Source organism: Hypanus sabinus, chromosome 14 (assembly GCF_030144855.1).
Source record: "Hypanus sabinus isolate sHypSab1 chromosome 14, sHypSab1.hap1, whole genome shotgun sequence".
Classification (NCBI taxonomy): Eukaryota; Metazoa; Chordata; class Chondrichthyes; order Myliobatiformes; family Dasyatidae; genus Hypanus; species Hypanus sabinus.
This window is the reverse complement of record NC_082719.1, coordinates 50,362,737-50,380,684: the sequence shown is the minus strand read 5'-3', so window position 1 is coordinate 50,380,684 and position 17,948 is coordinate 50,362,737. Positions and strand designations below refer to the sequence as shown.

Below are 17,948 nucleotides of genomic sequence, written 5' to 3'. Positions count from 1 at the left end.
TTAAGATGATGTTGGTGGGGCCCAATTTGGAGTATTGTGTGAAATTTTGGTCACCTACCTTCAGGAAAGATGTAAATAAGATTGAAATGGTACAGAAAAATTTATAAGAAATTTGCTGGGAATGGAGGAGCTGAGTTATAGGGAAAGGTTGAACAAGTTAGAACTTTATTCCGTATAACAGAGAAGATTGAGGGGAGATTTGATAGAGTTATACAAAATAGTGAGGGGTATATACATGGCAGATGCAAGCAGGCTTTTTTTGCTGAGATTAGGTGTGACTACAACTAGAAGTTATGGGTTAAGAGTGAAAGGTGAAATGTTTAAGAAAACATGAGGGGAAATCTCTCCACTCAGGAGATGAGAGTGTGGAACGAGATGCCAGTGCAAGTGCTGGATGCTATTTCGATTTCAACATTTAAGAGAAATTTGGAAAGGTACATGGTTAGGATCTGTATGGAGGGCCATGATATGGGTGCAGGTTGATGGCAGTAGGCAGATTAAATAGTTTGGCACAGACTAGATGGGCCAAAGCACCTGTTTCTGCGCTGTACTTTGCTACGACAGTACAACCCAGATGATTTTATATACATTTTTGTAAGATTTCCTCTCTTCTCCCATGCTCCAAGGAATTAAATCCTACCTTGCCCCATCTCTCCCTATAACTCAGTCCCTCAACACCTGGGAATGCACACTTGAAAACCTTTTCTGCGTGCTTTTCAGTTTAATTACATATTTGCAAGACCCTGCAGAAGATTATCAGAGTCTCTCTTCCCACCATTACGGACATTTACACTACACGCTGTATCCGCAAGTCAAACAGCATTATGAAGGACCCCACGCACCCCTCATATAAACTCTTCTCCCTCCTGCTATCTGGGAAGAGGTATCAGAGCATTCGGGCTTTCACGACCAGACTATGTGACAGTATCTTCCCCCAAGCTATCGGACTCCTCAATACCCAGAGCCTGGACTGACACCAGCTTACTGCCCTCTACTGTGCCTGTTGTCTTGTTTATTATTTATTGTAATGCCTGCACCACTTTGTGCACTTTATGCAGTCTTGGGTAGGTTTATAGACTAGTGTAGTTTTTTTCTGTGTTGCTTTCACATAGTTCAGTGTAGTTTTTGTACTGTTTCATGGAGTACCATGGTCCTGAAAAACTGTGTACTGTACCAGCAGTTATGGTCGAAATGACAATAAAAAGTGACTTGACTTGACTTGACTTGATTTCCTGACCGAGGACCCAAGATGTGACAGGGAAGCCTGAGAGACTTCGGATTGGAGAGTGGTGGTAGGGGAAGAATGACTATTCTGGATTTGAACAGACATTCCATGGGAATGGGAATATTCTCAATGAGTCTGAGTATTGTGCAATGGTACTCGGAGATCACAAGGTGTGCAACAGGTCTTAAGGTGACAAAGATATGGATTAGAGCATTCATGGCAAGTAGCTTTGCACTTGAGATAATACGTTTGTACAATGTATTAAAACATAGCTGTATCATTTTGAATTGCCCTGGGGATTGTGATTTCTCTGTGGTTTTGTTGTTATTCACACTGCTTAATCTCATTTTAACATCTTGTGTAGGTATTAGAAGAATGCTGATTATCTAAACTCAGTAGTTGCTGGATTGCAACTGATTCTGCATTTTGCTACAAATGGAAAGAGCAGGATTACACCCAACTGTGGAATATAGGATGTTTCGTTTTACTTACCCAAGTCTTGCCTTCTATTATTAAGTGCAAAAATATTATGAACAGCATCGTAGTGTTGATAGGTGTTCCAAATGTATAGATATCCACATCTGATCCAGAGTAAGCCTAAAATTAAAAGATCATTTTTTGATGGAAATTACAAAACAAAATGGGTCATTTAGAAACACAGAAAACCTACAGCACAATACAGGCCTTTCCACCCACAGAGCTGTGCCGAACATGTCCCTGCCTTAGAACTACCTAGGCTTTACCTATAGCCCTATATTTTTCTAAGCTCCACATAGTCATCCAGGAATCTTTTAAAAGACCCTATTGTTTCCGCCTCCACCACCGGCGCTGGCAGTCCATTCCACGCACTCACCACTCTGTGCGTTAAAAAAAACTTACCCCTGACATCTCCTCTGTACCTACTTCCAAGCACCTTAAGACTATGCCCTCTCGTGCTAGCCATTTCAGCCATGGGGAAAAGCCTCTGACTATCCATTATCCTCATTATCCTGAACACCTCTATCAGTTCACCTCTCATGTTGCTCCAAGGAGAAAAGGCTGAGTTCACTCAACCTATTCTCATAAGGCATGCTCCCTAATCCAGGCAACATCCTTGTAAATCTCCTCTGCACCCTTTCTATGGTTTCCACGTCCTTCCTGTAGCTTAGTCCATTTGGGTCCATTTCAATTTCCAATACAAATCCACCCACCTTCAATTTGTATTTCCTGCAACCTATTTTTTCAAACTCCTTTCAATTGACCCATGCTAAAGAGTAATTTATACTAGTCATTTAACTTACCATAACCATAATAGATTTCATTAGATTTCAGTTTCTATTTTTAGTGGGTGCCAGTGAAACAGTTAAAAACTTAAGCTGTCTTTTAGCTTAGAAGGATACCCAATGCCCAATAAAGCAACTATAACGTAAGAATGTGTATAAAATCGTCCAACTACATTGTCTTACCCTAATCACCATCCAGTAACTGAAATCCCCATCAACACTCATTGTTCCTTATGGGCGTTCAATAATTCTAACTATGTTTGTGCCTACAGTTATGTCACAAAACTAATGAGAAAATATCTGTGATGCTTCACAAATGATATAAAATCATTAAACCTATTAAATGTCATTAGTCCTGTAACACGCCATTGAAAATTCTTGCCTTACCTAAACAATTACCCTTTTGACAATTCATAGTCCCTACAACACTATGCTGCCTTTAGGAAAGTAAGGCAATGGGCTCTCTGACGTTAGGTATGAATCAGTCAGATAGCTGCAGCACTGCACTTCCACCACCTAACGATCTTATGGAGGCAAGTTCTTCTGCTTTGTCGAACATCAAACTGGACTTTAAAAAAAACCACTTCAGTTCTAATTTCCAGATTTTACATACTGGTTTAATGCTGCCTGTTAATATTTACTTTTAACTTACACTGATATTTTTCTTGATACCATCTGCTCTTTCCCAGGATGTACTGAACACTATTTCTATATTACACTATAAGACCATAAGATACAAGAGCAGAAATAGACCATTTGGTCCATCAAGTCTGCTCTAACATATCATCATGGCTGATCCATTTTCCCTCTTAGTCCCAATCTCCTGCCTTCTCCCTGTATCCTTTCATGTCCAGACTAATCAAGAACCTATCAGCCTCTGCCTTAAATATACCCAATGGCTTGGCCTCCCCAGCCACCTATGGCAAAACATTCCATAGATTCACCTCTCTTGGGCTAAGGAAATTTCTCCTCATCTCTGTTCTAAATGGATGCTCCTCTTTTCTGAGCCTGTGTCTGGTCTTAGACTTCCCCACCATAGGAAACATCCTCACCACGTTCACTCCATCAAGCCCTTTTAACATTTGATAGATTTCAATGAGGTTATCCTTCATGCTTCTAAATTCCAGTGAGTAGAGGCCCAGAGCCATCAAAAGCTCCTCATCTGACAAGCCTTTCAACCCTGGAATCACTTTCATTAACCTTCTTTGAACCCTCTCCAATCTCAGCACATCCTTTCTCAGATAGGGGCGCAAAACTGCTCACAATACTCCAAGTGAAGCTTTGCCAGTGCTTTATAAAGTCTCAACATTACATCCCCACTTTATATTCTAGTTTCTGAGTTCCACACAATCACCTACCCTTTCCAAACACATGCAGCTACATGCAATTTTCCTTCTTCTGTTCCTCACTCTACTGACATTTTCCAAGTTCCTTGTCTTATAATAAACACATGAAAAAAACCCAAACAGAATAGAAAACAGAACCATGTGAAATTTCTCTATAAATTACCATCTGTCAGGTTGATTCAATACATGCACCAAATCTCATCAACAATCTCGACATTTGATACATCACTTTTATTATACAATGCCACCAAGCACACTTAAACTCTTTCCTTCTGCAGCACAGCCATACTGTGCGCTCAATATGAAGCCCATGCACTGTATTAACCCTCATCAATTGTCAATATCAGGAAGCAGATCCCACCCACCTGACACGGAAAGGATAACAACAGCATAGCTGGCTAAGGACACATTGGTGACTTTAAAGTACAGCCACAGATCTACAGTCAGCACGAAGACTGACATCTTTGTGCATCGCAGGAAATACATGGAAGAAAAATCAAATTAAGTAGGAATAAATGTGTTCTTTTAATAATTACTTTGCTTGTGCACAGAATGTTGCCTGTGAACTCCCTAGTGTGGGATTACACTCAATACTAACCCTATCTCTGAGAAAAACTTACGACTTAGATTTGAATATTCACAGTGGATATTTGTTTATATCACATTATCTTTTTGTTCCAAAAGTTAAAATCTATCTGCATTTCCTGAAAATTGTTCTCTTCAATGAAAAATGTAAAAAGAAAAACAAAACTCAATAGCTTCTACATGCTTATATACTTACAAAATATGGAACAAAGAAGCAAACGAAACTTTGATAAAAAGCATCCAGAATAGACATCCAAAATATTGATGGTAAGTAGGCCTACAATAAAGGGACACAGTCTGTCAGTGCACAAGTAAGGCAAGATTGAGATTGGCTTTATTTGTCACATATATATCAAAGCATACAGTGAAATGCATCATTTGTGTCAAAGCAAATTGTCAAGGATTGTGCTGCGGGCAGCCTGCAAATCCTCCAGCACCAGTATAGCATACTCACAACCTACTAACCCTAACCACAAGGATTTGGAATGTGGAAGGAAATTGAAGCACTGGGCAAAATCAGCTATAACATTAAATCCCAAAGGGAGAAAAGATAAAAGAGCAGGGGGAGAGGTAGGAAGTGGAAAGAGGCCAAGGAGGAAGTGGAAAGGAAGAGAACTTCTGACCTTATTATAATAATAATAAACTGTCATTCCCTTAGAGAGCAGATCAATTATTGTGTGTTAACTTTTTTTTAAGTGAATGGTTTGAAACCAGGTCAGCTTTCACATTCCCAAAGTGACCCCGTGTTTTTAGGGGTCAAAAGTATTCTCCTCCTCTTCCAAACCTTATGACCATGCTTTTCAACCTTCTTTTGTAATCCATCTTTGACTAGAGTGATTGTTTTTTTTTTCAGCTCTGCTTCGAGAACTTGGCCATTTCCCTAGAGGATAAATACCTCCCAGTCCAGACCGACCAAAACTGCATGCAGCCTCTGCCTCATGGCTGACCACCATTAGCTGGTATTGTTCATCAGTGTTTGCACTGTTAATTGTTGCTCTGTGATGATTTCTGGATCAGAGTCAAGATTCTAGCTTCCTCTTTACAAAAACTACACCATCTATTGCTTATATCTAGCTGTTGAATTGCGCATAGTGGGAGCAAGTTTTTTGGAAAAAGCCTGCAGGGGCTAGTCTGCACATTCAATGCGACAGAGATCATGAGGAGCCGTTGGATTGTGCATTGTGGGAATGATTTTTTGAAAAAGCCATCAGGGCCAGCCAGGGCATTCTGTATGCCAGAGATCGGGGGGTGGGGGGGGTAACTATGCACTTGGCAAGGGCCAATAAGAAGTTGCTAAGTTTAAGTAAAGCAATCATAGTGTGAGTGGGGAATGTGAGTCTTCTGCTCAGTGAAGCATCCACATGAAGAGGTGGAAGGTGTAGGTAGACATTTTCAGGTAACTTTCTTTCAGTCTTTCCTCCTTTTATCTTGCACAGTTAGAGCAGTAGGAATACCAGGCAAGGTAGTGGTATGTTCTTCTTGTGGGATTTGGGAAGACAAGGAGACCTCCAGTGTTGCAGACGACTACACCTGCAGAAAGTGCATTCAGTTGCAGCTCCTTATAGATATGTCCAGGAACTAGAAATGGAGCTGGATTAACTCTAGATCATTCAGGAAGCTGACGAGTTGATTGATAGGTGATACAGGGACATAGGTGCAGGATGCAGGTAATTGGGTGACCTTCAGGAGGGAAGGGAAGGGGATAGGCAGCCAGTGCAGGGTACTTCTGTGGCCATTCCCCAATAACAAATATACCACTTTAGATACTGTTGGGAGTATGAGCTAGCAGAGGAAAGTCACAGGTGTCTGGCACTGAATCTGCGTCTATGCCTCAGGCTCACAAGAGAAGGAGGGAGAAGAGGAAAGCTGTAGTGATAGAGCATTTATTGGTTAGGGGAATGGACAGGAAAGGAGTTTCTGTGAATGAGAACAAGATTCCCATATGATATGTTGCCTCTCAGGTGCCAGTGTAAGGGGCATCTCAGATTGGGTCATAGTGTTATTAAAATGGGAAGGCGAGGAGCCAGAAGTCTTGCTATATGTTGGTACTAATGTCATACATAGGAAAGGTGACAAAGTATTACAAAGCAAGTTCAGGGAATTAAGTAACAACCTGAGGAAATCTGTATATGGTGGAAATCCAGGCAACACACACAAAATGCTGGTGGAACTCAGCAAGCCAGGCAGCATCTACGGAAAAGAGTACAGTCGACGTTTTGGATTGACTATACTCTTTTCTTTAGATGCTGCCTGGCCTGCTGAGTTCCTCCAGGGTTTTGTGTGTGTCTTTTCAGGGAAGGACAGCGCCTCAATGTTTGTGATCTCAGGATTGCTAACCTTGCCACATGCTAGCAAGGCCAGAGATAGGAAGAAAATATAGTTTAACATGTGGCCAAGGATATGGTGCAGGAAAGAGGGCTTCAAATTTTTGGGTCATTGGGTTCACTTCCAGGGAAGGTAGACCTGTACAATTGAGGCAGTTTGCACCTGAACCAGAGGGGCATTAATATCCTCGCAGGAATGTTTGCTTGTACTGCCCTGGTGGGCTTAAACTAGAGTTAAAAGTGATTGGGAACCAAAGTGGCAGGGCAGATAGCAAGATGGTTGTGGGGAAAGATGTTAAACCTATATGCAAAGACTGGAATTGCAATTTTGAGCATGGTGGGAAGAATGTTTGGAGTTGCATCTATTTCGATGCAAGGAGTGTTCTAAGTAATTCAGATGAGCTTAGAGCATGGCTCAGAAGTGGAATTATGACATTGTAGCCATTACTGAGACTTGGTTGCAGGTGGGTCAGGACTGGTAGCTCAATGTTCTGGAGTTCTGTTGTTTTCAACATGATAGAGCTGGAGGGATTCAAGGTGGAAGAGTGGCTTTACTAGTCAGGGAAATTGTCATGGCCATGCTCAGACGGGACAGACTGGAATGTTTGTCTACTGAGATTATATAGGTGGAACTGAAGATTAATGGGGTTATTTTATAGACCACAAAGTCGTCAGCAGGATTTAGAAGAGCAAATGTGTAGAGAGATCACAGACCTTGCAATAGGAAGTGATTTTAACTTTCCACATATTGACTGGGACTTCCATACTGCAAAAGGGCTAATAGGATGAAGTCTGCTAAATGTGTTCAATAAAGTTCCCTTAATCAATATATAGAAGGCAGCACGATACTAACCTCATATTAGAAAATGAGGCAGGACAGCGGAAAAGAAGTGCAAGTAGGAGAACACTTTGGACCTAGTGAACACAATTCCATTAGTTTCAAGAAAATTATGGAGAAGAATAGATCTGGTCCTTGTATCAAGATTCTAAATTGGAGAAAGTCCAATTTTGATGGTATCAGAAAGGATCTGGTAAGTGTGGATTGGGGCAGGCTGCTTTCTAGCAAAGACATGCTTTGTAAGTGTGAGGGCTTCAAAAATGAAATTTTGAGAATACGGAGTTTGTATGTCCTGTCGGAATAAAAGACAAGGCTATCAGGTTTAGGAAACATTGGTTTTTGAGAGATTTTGAGGCCATAGTTAAGAAGAAGGAGATGCATGGGAGGTATACGGAGCAAGGGTCATGTAAAGTACACAGGGATTGGCACTGGGTCCTTTGTTGTTTGTCACCTATACCAATGATTTGGATGATGGTAAAACAAATCAGCAAATTTGCGGATGATACCGTGATCAGGGGCACAATAGACAGCAAGGAAGGCATTCAAAGTTTCCAGTGGAATCTGGACCAGATTGGGCTGAACAATGGCAGATGGAATTTAATGTCGACAAGTATGACAAATTGCAATTTGGGAGGACAAACCAGGATAGGACTTACACAATGAATGGTAGGTTACTGAGAAGTCCAGTAGAACAGAGGGATCTGGGAATACAGATCTATAATTCCTTGCAAATGGCATCACAGGTAGATAGGTTCATAGAGAGAAAGCTTCTAGCACATTTATCTTCATAAATCAAGAGTATTGAGTACAGGAGTTGGGATGTTTTGCTGAAATTGTACACAATGTTGGTGAGGCCTTATTTCGAGTATTATGTGGAGAACTACAGGAAGGTATCAGTAAGATTGAAAGAGTACAGAGAGCAGTTACAAAGAAGATGCCCGGACTTTGAGAACTGGAGTTATATGGAAAGGTTGAATAAGTTTGGATTTATTCCCTGGAAAGGAGGGGAGGTTTAATAGAGGTATACAAAATTATGAGGGTATAGATAGAGAAAAGCAACACTCATAAAATGCTGGAGGAACTCTGCAGATTAGGCAGCACCTATGGTAAAGAGTAAATAGTTGACATTTCGGGCTGAGACCCTTCTTATGGACTGAGAGAGAAGGCGTGGGAGGAGATAACTGAATTAAAAGGTGGGAGGAGAGGCAAGAGGCTAGCTCGAAGGTGAAGCCAGGTGGGTTGGAAAGATCGAGGGTGGGAGAAGACAGAACCTGATAGGTGAGGAGGAGATCGGGGGAAGTAAGAGGCAGATGAGAAGTAGGAAAAGGCCAGAGTGGGGAATGGGGGAGGGTGGGGAATATTGCTCATCGGAAGGAGAAATTGATATTCATACTATCAGGTTAGAGGGTACCCAAACAGAATAAAAGGTGTTGATCCTTCTCACTGAGGCCAGACTTATGCTGGCACAAAAGGAAGCCAGGGATCAACATTGTCAGAATAGAAATGGGAATGGGAATTAAAATGTTTGGCCATGGGGAAGTTTCAGTTATGGAAGATGGCTCTCTAATCCACGATGGGTGTCACCAATGTATGGGTGGCTGCATCAGGAGCACCTAACACAATAGACAGCCCCAGCAGATTCACAGGTAAAGTGTTGCCTCACCTAGGACTGTTTGGGGCTATGAATGGAGGTGAAGTTAGTGGTGTAGCACTTAAGTCATTTGCAGGGATAAGTGCCAGGATGGAGATTAGTGAGGAGGGATGAATGGATGAGGGAATTGTGTAAGGAGCGGTCCTTGCGCAAAGTGGAGGGGAGGGAGGTAAAGACATGTTTAGTGGAGGACAGGATAAATGCAAGGAACCCTTTTTCACTGAGGTTGGGTGAGATTAGAACTAGAGCTCATAGGTTAAGGGTGAAAGGTGAAATGTTCAAGGGGAACATGAGGGAGGGGAGAACTTCTTTACTCAGAGAGTGGTGAGTGTTGAACAAGCTGCCAGCAGAAGTGGTGAATGTGGGTTTGATTTCAACATTTAAGGGCAATTCATAATACCTCTTTGGTCAGGAAAGCACAGCAGCATCTCCACTTCCTGAGGAGACTGAGGTGAGTGAGGCTCCCCTCCACCACCCATTTTAACTAATTTTTACAAGAGCACCATTGAGAGTATCTTGACCAGCTGCATCAGGAACAATGGCAGATTACAGGAACTGTAATCTGTAACTGTAATGGCAATTACAGGAACTGCAAGTCCTTACAAAGGATTGCGAGGATCGCTGAGGATCAGTGGAGTCTCTCTTCCACCCGTTAGTGACAGTTATCAAGTGATGAATACTCAGGGCTCTCAGCATCGTCAATGATCCCACTCACCCATCCAACAATCTCTTTGACCCCTTACCATCAGGCAGGATGTACTATCGAATTAGGAGAAGAATTGTTAGGATGGGAAACGGTTTCTTCCCCTGGGCCATAAGACTACTGAACTCCCTGCCACCACCCAGGTCCCACTGCGTATGAAGCACCAGTCAGATTATACTGTTCACTTTTTAACTTGCAGCTTATTATTTAATAATTTATTTATGATAATATTACATTATATGTTATGTAGTTGTAGTTGAGTTATATGCAATGTGTTGTGCACCTTGGTCTGGAGGAACGTCGTCTCGTTTGATGATATACATGTATATGGTTGAATGACAATGAAGTTGAACTTGGAGTTTAGATAAGCACGCGGATGGGAGGGGGATGGAGAGTTTTGCCAGGTGCAGGTCTCAATGGGACAAGGCAGAACAATTGTTTGGCATGGACTAGATGGGCCATACATCCTGTTTCTGTGTTGTAGTTCTCTAAGATTCTATCTCCAGTTTGCACCCACTGACTTATATCTTACCAAACAATTTGAATGGGATTAGTCAGCACTTTATAACTTCATGCATTGTCAGAAATCCTCCATTTTCCAACCTTCAACTATGAATGGACACAAGGTTTACAACCAGTTAAACGAGGAATGAATGGAGCAAACTGCCATGACTGAAGACATGGAAACCAAAGCTCTCAATAGTTTGCCCATTAAACTTTAATACCTCAGAGCGTTGGCCACTTGTGTAAAGTTCTGGGAGTTGGAGCAACGTTTCTGCAGAAACATCCTTATCCAGGATACCATAAATAATTGGTGGAACAGAGGTGAAGAGGAGGTTGAAGAAGATGAGAATCCAATAATCAATCATAGAGGTACCAGAGAATCCACAGAAGAATTGGTACCAAAACAGGAGATTGACGTAAGCCTGGCGGGAGAAAATCAAAGCAAAATAAATGTATCTGAGACAGAGAGCTTCACACAAGTTCACTATGAAATTGCAATATCTAAAATGAGCACAAAATCATGGTTTTCTACCTTCAGCTCCATTATTTTTCAATAACTGCTGGTTTACTAGTAACAGCTGTTAATCAGTTTCCCCTCCAACAACCTGAGGCCTTGCTTAGTGATAATTTTTTTTGGTTTTATTTAATAAATGAAAAGCTGCTATTCTAACACCAGTACCTGTCATTATACTTACCACATTCTTATAGAAGAAGTAAATGATCATGTTTGCAAGACGGACATAGCACCAGTGACCATGAACAAGCAGCAATTTCTTTAAATGCTTAAATCGAGAAATTGCAAAGTCACTGGACATTACTGCCTGCAACACAATGAAAGACATAAATATTTATCAATTCAGTCAATAAATACAAAATAAATTGTTAAACAGTACAAAATTCAAACAACAGGGTATTTGTTTGAATATGAACCAGAACACCAGAATGCCACACTTCTAGGGACAAAGCATTACTTGAAACATATGTTCACATCTAGATGGATTCGGAGGTCTCTCAGGTATATATTTTACATTAATTATGAAGATACTACCAAGCTTGGAGCAATTTTTACAATATGGATTCAAACACAGAATTTGAAAGTGCTGCAATTCCCTGTTCTTCCACTAATAGATTTCTTCCTGATAGAGGTGTACAAGATGATGAGAGGCATTGATCGTGTGGATAGTCAGAGGCTTTTTCCCAGGGCTGAAATAGCTGCCACAAGAGGACACAGGTTTAAGGTGCTGGGGAGTAGGTACAGAGGAGATGTCAGGGGTAAGTCTTTTACTCAGAGAGTGGTGAGTGCGAGGGAAGGGCTGCTGGCAATGGTGGTGGAGGCGGATACGATAGGGTCTTTTAAGAGACTTGTGAATAGGTACATGAAGCTTAGTAAAATAGAGGGCCATGGGTAAGCCTCGTAATTTCTAAGGTTGGGACATGTTCCACACAACTTTGTGGGCCAAAGGGCCTGTATTGTGCTGCAGGTTTTCTATGTTTCTAATTGTGCTTCATTTAATTTAGGGAAATTGTTGGACTGCTGGAAATATCAGGTAAGAAACAACTATTCGTGTAGCAAATTAAAACCAAATACACTGCAAATGCTGGAAATCTAAAACAAAACCAGAAAATACTAGGAAAAACATCTTAGCAGGTTAGGTAGAAACTGCAAAATCAGAAACCAGTTAATATTTGGGTCCATAGCCTTTGGTCAGAACTCAGATCTGAAACAGTAATTGTTGCCCTTTCCACCAATTCCTATTGTAAAAACCCTTGAAAATATCACAGTTAGCTGCATGTGTCAGTGAGCTGTGACTAGTGTATTAAGCTGCAAGTTATGACCAGGAAACTGTGAATTACAGTTCTCCAGTTAAATATATATTTGTAAATGGGTTTTAAAATGAAAAAATGTTTAAATTAAAAAGTCCTGTTGATATTTCAGCTTCTACACTAATATAATGAGTATGTTAATTTTTTTGTGTAATGAAGGAACAGAGTCCGTTTTCACTGCTTCAAAATATCTTAAGGTCATTAGAGACATCTGAAAGAAGGGAGAAAGATTGTAATGGATAATTATATTTAAAAACATATCAATCAACTTTGGTTAATACAAATGTAAATTTACATTACTTTTACTTTATTTTAAATGTTCAAAATATTTGCTAAAGGTGATGCATTTTAAACCTTGATTTGTTGTGTGACTGTACTCCAATGGAAATGGGAACTCAGTATGACGCCTTGTTGCAGGTTAGCAAGGATTCTTGTTACTGAAACCTAACAGTAAATAATAGCAGAAAAGGGAAATACATGCTACAAGCATTGCCCAGTCTTTGCAGACAGTTTCCTTTGAGGTCAGATGCAAGCATTATTTTTCAGCCATGATCGCTTATGTTTTTAGTAGGAAAGGAACAATAAGCTGGCAGAAGTTCCTTTTTATACTATTAGGGACTCTTTGAGTGACTTATATATATATATATGTATGTGTGTGTGCTAACATTTTTTGGCTTTAACTCATTTTGAAGCTTTCCAGATAAGGTGATGAAAAGTGGACGAACCAGTTTATTAACCTGGCAAGGAAATGTGGAGAAAATACATAACATTACAGATGATGTTAATCCAAGCTAAAACACAATGAACGCTGCACAGCAGCATAGTGGTTAGCACAGCGTTTTACAGTACAAAAGACCTAGGTACAATTCCTGCCACTGCTTGTAAGGAGTTTGTATGTTTTCTCCGTGACCGCGTGGGTTTCTTCCAGGTGCTCTGGTTTCTTCCCACAATCCAAAGACATACTCGTTGGTAGGTTAATTGGTCATTGTAAATTGTCCCGTGATTGGGCTAGGATTAAATCGGGGGATTGCTAGGCAGTGCGGCTTGAGGGGCCAGAGGGCCTGTTCCAAGCTGTATCTCATTAAATAAATAAGTTCATCACAGGTCAGGCAGCATCAGGTGGACAGAGTCATCGGTTCAAGTCCTGGTGGCCCTTCTTGTGCTTGCTCTGCGCCTCCTAAGGCACTGCTGGTTTCATAGCCATGTGTCACAGCTGGGCCTCAGACAATGAGAGCTGAGGTACAATCACACACCGCTCTGAAGGCATTTTCATTGCTTCCAATTATCTTACAGTGATTAGAGGTATTTGAAAGGTGGTGAAAAACAATCATGATGGATAATTATATTTAAAAATATGAATTGGCTTTAGTTAGTACAAATGTAAATTTACATTGAAATTAACATGAAGGTCATCAAATCCATTTAACCAAATGGGGCTGCACTTGGGAGACATACAACTGACATAAGAGACACAAAGTGAATGCGACTCTCAGCTCAGCAACACAATGAAAACATGGCACTGGCCCAGTGTCAACTCAAGTAGTAGGTCTGACTGAAGGTCAGCACATTCTGCCTCAATGCCTCAGTGATTACAGGTCATTGTACTGCATTATTAATACCATTCATTTCTCTAGATGTGCTTCTTGACAATGCTGAATATTTTTAAAATTTTTGTATCCTTAAGTGAAATGAAAGCTATTTAATTATTGATGGCAAAAAAATAAATCTTTGAAAACTAACTGTGACATAACACCATGCACTCTTTTAGAGTACAGGATTACACATTAACTTATTCTTTAAGATAAACACCATAACAAAGTCTGTAGTATTTTTTCTCACATTGATCTATGCTATATATTTATATTATGCCACACAAGAACATGTATTTAAGTATTTTACCTGCAATCCTTCCTGACCAGAGATTCCTATTCCAACATCAGCTACCTGAATCATACTAACATCATTGGCACCATCACCTGCATCAAAAATACAGAACAGTGCCCATTTAAAACAAAGGATGAAAAGAAAAATCAGTGAGTTTAAAACGGCAATACTCCACTAAGCAGATATATTTGCTGAAAGGGGGAAGAAAAGGAAGAGTATTTATCATGACCTATTCACATGAAAAAAATACATATCTCAGACAATTTCATTTAGCAGACATCAGGTTATGTCTCAGCTTTTCTCACTTAGATGGTTCTCTTTAAAGATACTGCTGTTGAAATAAAAACTATTTTGGAGCATTAAAGTTTGGGATATAAGTGTGAGGCAGCAGGGTACATTACTACCTTGGCTAGACGTTCAAACCTTGGACTGATTGTGTCGCGATAGGGATGGATATTGTGAACTATATATACTAGGCAAAGGAAAAGTCAGCCAAGATAAGGCACTGGGGGATTTAAAAGATGTCTGAAATCAGATTTCAACATGTATTTGCCCTGTGGAATAAAGGATGGATAAACTCAATAACGAGCTTTGAAATACAGCAGAGTAAGGACTGCTAACACAAAATAAATTGAAATAAAATAAAGAACAATTACCTGTTAAATGAAGGCTGCAAATCCATTCAAATAAATGGGGTTGCAACCATGTACGCATAGAGCTGAACAATCAGATACAATGTGTAACCAAGCCCCTCAGCTCAGCAACATAAAAAAAATGTAACAACAACTTCTCTATTATTTGGTTGATGGTCATTGTGGTAGTTTATAACTTTGAGATGGATCCATTTACTGCAATAGTAACTGTGCTGCAACATCTCCTCCACTGAGAGCAACAACAGGAAACGGGACAATTTAGGCTCAGGAAGTCTCCATGTAGAATTTTTATGTAAAAGTATAAAAAATAGGTCTGTAGACAAATGTAGAGCATTTACAGCACAAAATCCATTTTACCAAGGTGGGAAATGCATATCTCCTAGAGGTTGGTTAAAGCCTTCTCTGCTTACAAAGTGATGAAAAAGTAACAAATTGAAGGCTCAAAAGGACACTTGCTAAACTGGACTTGCACAAAACCCCGATGAGAGTGAGTACAACTATAACTTGGAATTAAGTTGACTCTTCATTCATATCTAGCATGGGAAAGTATCCAGTGATATGTAGGAGAATAACTTCAGAAAGTGGGTTCATTATTTTTAAAAGATCAACACATTCATTCTATGGCAATATGGAAATTAGATGCATAAAGAAAGCTGCATAAAGGTTAGTAATTTCCTCTGAACACTTAATTTGAGAAAGGTTGAACTATACACATACACACATGAAATTATTCTAGCAACAATTATATTTAATTAATAAATTAATGACAAGAGACCTAAAAAACAATTCAGTGGCCAAATGCAAGGAAATCAGACCAAGGTAAACCTCTTTCATTGTATTTCTTTCTTTTAAGAGAAAGAGATAATGACAGTATTCTAACTCTTATGTCAAGACATACTTCAGAGGAAAAACATGAAACACACAAAACATTCCAAAGATAGTTAATATTCATTGTACTTAGCCATGGCTTTCTCTAAAATATGCTTTTGAAAAGTTAACATACAAAGATATTGCATACTACTATGCAACATCTTTTAACTAAGAATTTTACCTAACATATTTCCGATGAAAACAAAGCACAAAATATTACGGAGTAAACTTGACCATCAGGAGATAGAACAACCACAAATTGATTTTATATCAAATAGCACATAAAGTACAACAGGATGGATTTCTCACTCCTCAGGGACCTACCTGACTGACAGTCTGGGATCATGTTGAGAACCAGCTATCATGAGCACCTGGTTGACAAGCTGCGACTGAGAGTATCAGGACACCAGGTAATAAGATACCTGCCCACCATTTCTAGACTACATCCACCTGCTTCCTGATGGAAAATAAACCCGCCAGCACTTCAAGAGTAAATGCAGTAGAATACAGTCACTGAGCTGACTGGTAAAAGTACATTTACTGAGCAACAAGATGTATAAAAGACAGAGAGTATGTACACTGGATTAGAAGAGATAGAATAAAGGCTCAAATATATATACACATACACACACACACACACACAAATCTTTCACATTGCTTTCTTTTAAATACTCTTTCAAATGGTTACTATATAAAAAAAATGACTGTATTCAATGCAGGGAACTCAAAGGATCACAAAGACTTTTATTTACCTATTGCTAGAGTCATAACTTTCAGCTTATCCCGCACCAGATGGACCACCTTGCTCTTCTGCAATGGTGTCGATCTGCAGCATATAACAGCACGGCATCTTTTAGTAAGTTCCAGAAATGCATCTTGCAGACTCTCATGCAATACAAATTCTAAAGTCTTTCCATCAATTACCAGAGCGACAAGAGATTCAGTCCCGTCAGATGAAGAGGATGGAAGGAAGCTAGTATCAGGTGTGTCTTTTTCATCAGCTGCTTGCTCTGTGATTTTTGCCATAATTTTATTTATCAAGTGTGTGCATGTCTCCTGTAATGAGAAGAATAGATGGAGAGAGTCCTGTGAGATTTTTCAACAAAGGATCTTATCAGAACATTAGGAAGGAATGTCAAGTCAAATCAAGGCATTCCGCCTTGAGGTTGACAGAAGTAGGAAAATGAATTTTGGCATAGAAGAAAACAGCGAAAATGACGTTGATTATAATGAACTGCAATGATCAAGATTCAAGGGTTCAAATGAAAGTCAAACTCTTAAGAAAACTATAGAAATTACTTGAGTAATACCCTTAGAAGATACAGGCAACTATGTGTTCAAGCATTGGCTAAAGCCCGCACAAAGAAATTTAATACTTCTGTACAGTAATTTATCCCACAGTGGTATTCCAAACTAGTGTGTGTGACGGTCAGCATGCTAAATGTATCAAGTTGCTATCTTCAGGGAATTTCAGGGAGACAGCCACCCCTAAAAGTCAGGAGGCAGGTAGCTGGGTGACTGTCAGGAGAGGGAAGGGGATTAGACAGAAAGAGCAGAGCACCCCTGTGGCCGTTCACATCAACAATAAGTATACCGTTTTGGATACTGCTGCTGGGGACGACATACTAGGGACAAGTTGTAGTGGTCGTGCCTCTGACACCGAGACTGGACCCTCAGCTCAGAAAGGAAGGAGGGAAAAGAGAAGAGCAGTAGTGATCGGGGATTCGATATTAGGGAGACAGATAAGAGGTTCTGTGGGACAGATCGAGAAACTCGGATGGTCCGTTGCCTCCCTGATGCCAGGGTCTGCAATATCTTGGATCGAGTTCTTGGTATTCTCGGGAGGGAGGGTGAGCAGCCAGATGTCATGGTCCATGTATGAAGGAGGAGGAGGTCCTGCAAAGAGTTTAGGGAGTTAGGTGCAAAGTTAAAGGACAGGACCTCCAGGGTTGCAATCTCAGGATTTCTACCTGTGCCACGTGCTAGAGAGGCTAGAAATAGGAAGATAATGCAGCTAAATATGTGGCTCAGGAGATGGTGCAGGAGGGAGGGAGGGAGGGCTTCATGTTTCTGGACTATTGGGCTTTATGTTTCTGGACAATTGGGCTTTGTTCCGGGAAAAGTGGGACCTGTTCCGACAGGACGGTTTGCACCTGAACTGGAGGGGGACTAACAGCCTTGCGGGTAGATTTGCTAGTGTTGCTCCGGGGAGGGTTTAAACTAGATATGCAGGAGGAGGGGAACCAGAGTATTAGAGCAGATAGTAAGGTGGAGGAGGA

The 17,948-nt window shown here is 40.4% G+C and overlaps 1 protein-coding gene across 2 annotated transcripts in view; it reads right to left on the bottom strand.

The window, feature by feature from the left end:
- The window catches only part of LOC132404728 (phospholipid-transporting ATPase VD-like), a 37,099-nt gene that overhangs the window by 8,536 nt on the left and 10,615 nt on the right, over positions 1 to 17,948 (bottom strand). The window contains exons 1-7 of one of the 2 annotated variants that reach the window (XM_059989139.1): positions 16,594 to 16,727; positions 16,422 to 16,495; positions 14,162 to 14,238; positions 11,134 to 11,259; positions 10,660 to 10,860; positions 4,615 to 4,695; positions 1,718 to 1,822 (exon numbers count right to left, since the gene is read on the bottom strand). In XM_059989139.1, coding sequence (XP_059845122.1) covers positions 1,718 to 1,822; positions 4,615 to 4,695; positions 10,660 to 10,860; positions 11,134 to 11,259; positions 14,162 to 14,238; positions 16,422 to 16,437 — 606 coding nt within the window. In that variant the 5' untranslated portion in view covers positions 16,438 to 16,495; positions 16,594 to 16,727. Of the gene's footprint in view, positions 1 to 1,717; positions 1,823 to 4,614; positions 4,696 to 10,659; positions 10,861 to 11,133; positions 11,260 to 14,161; positions 14,239 to 16,421; positions 16,728 to 17,948 lie in introns of those variants that run through there. The other variant, XM_059989138.1, reaches the window with a different exon arrangement.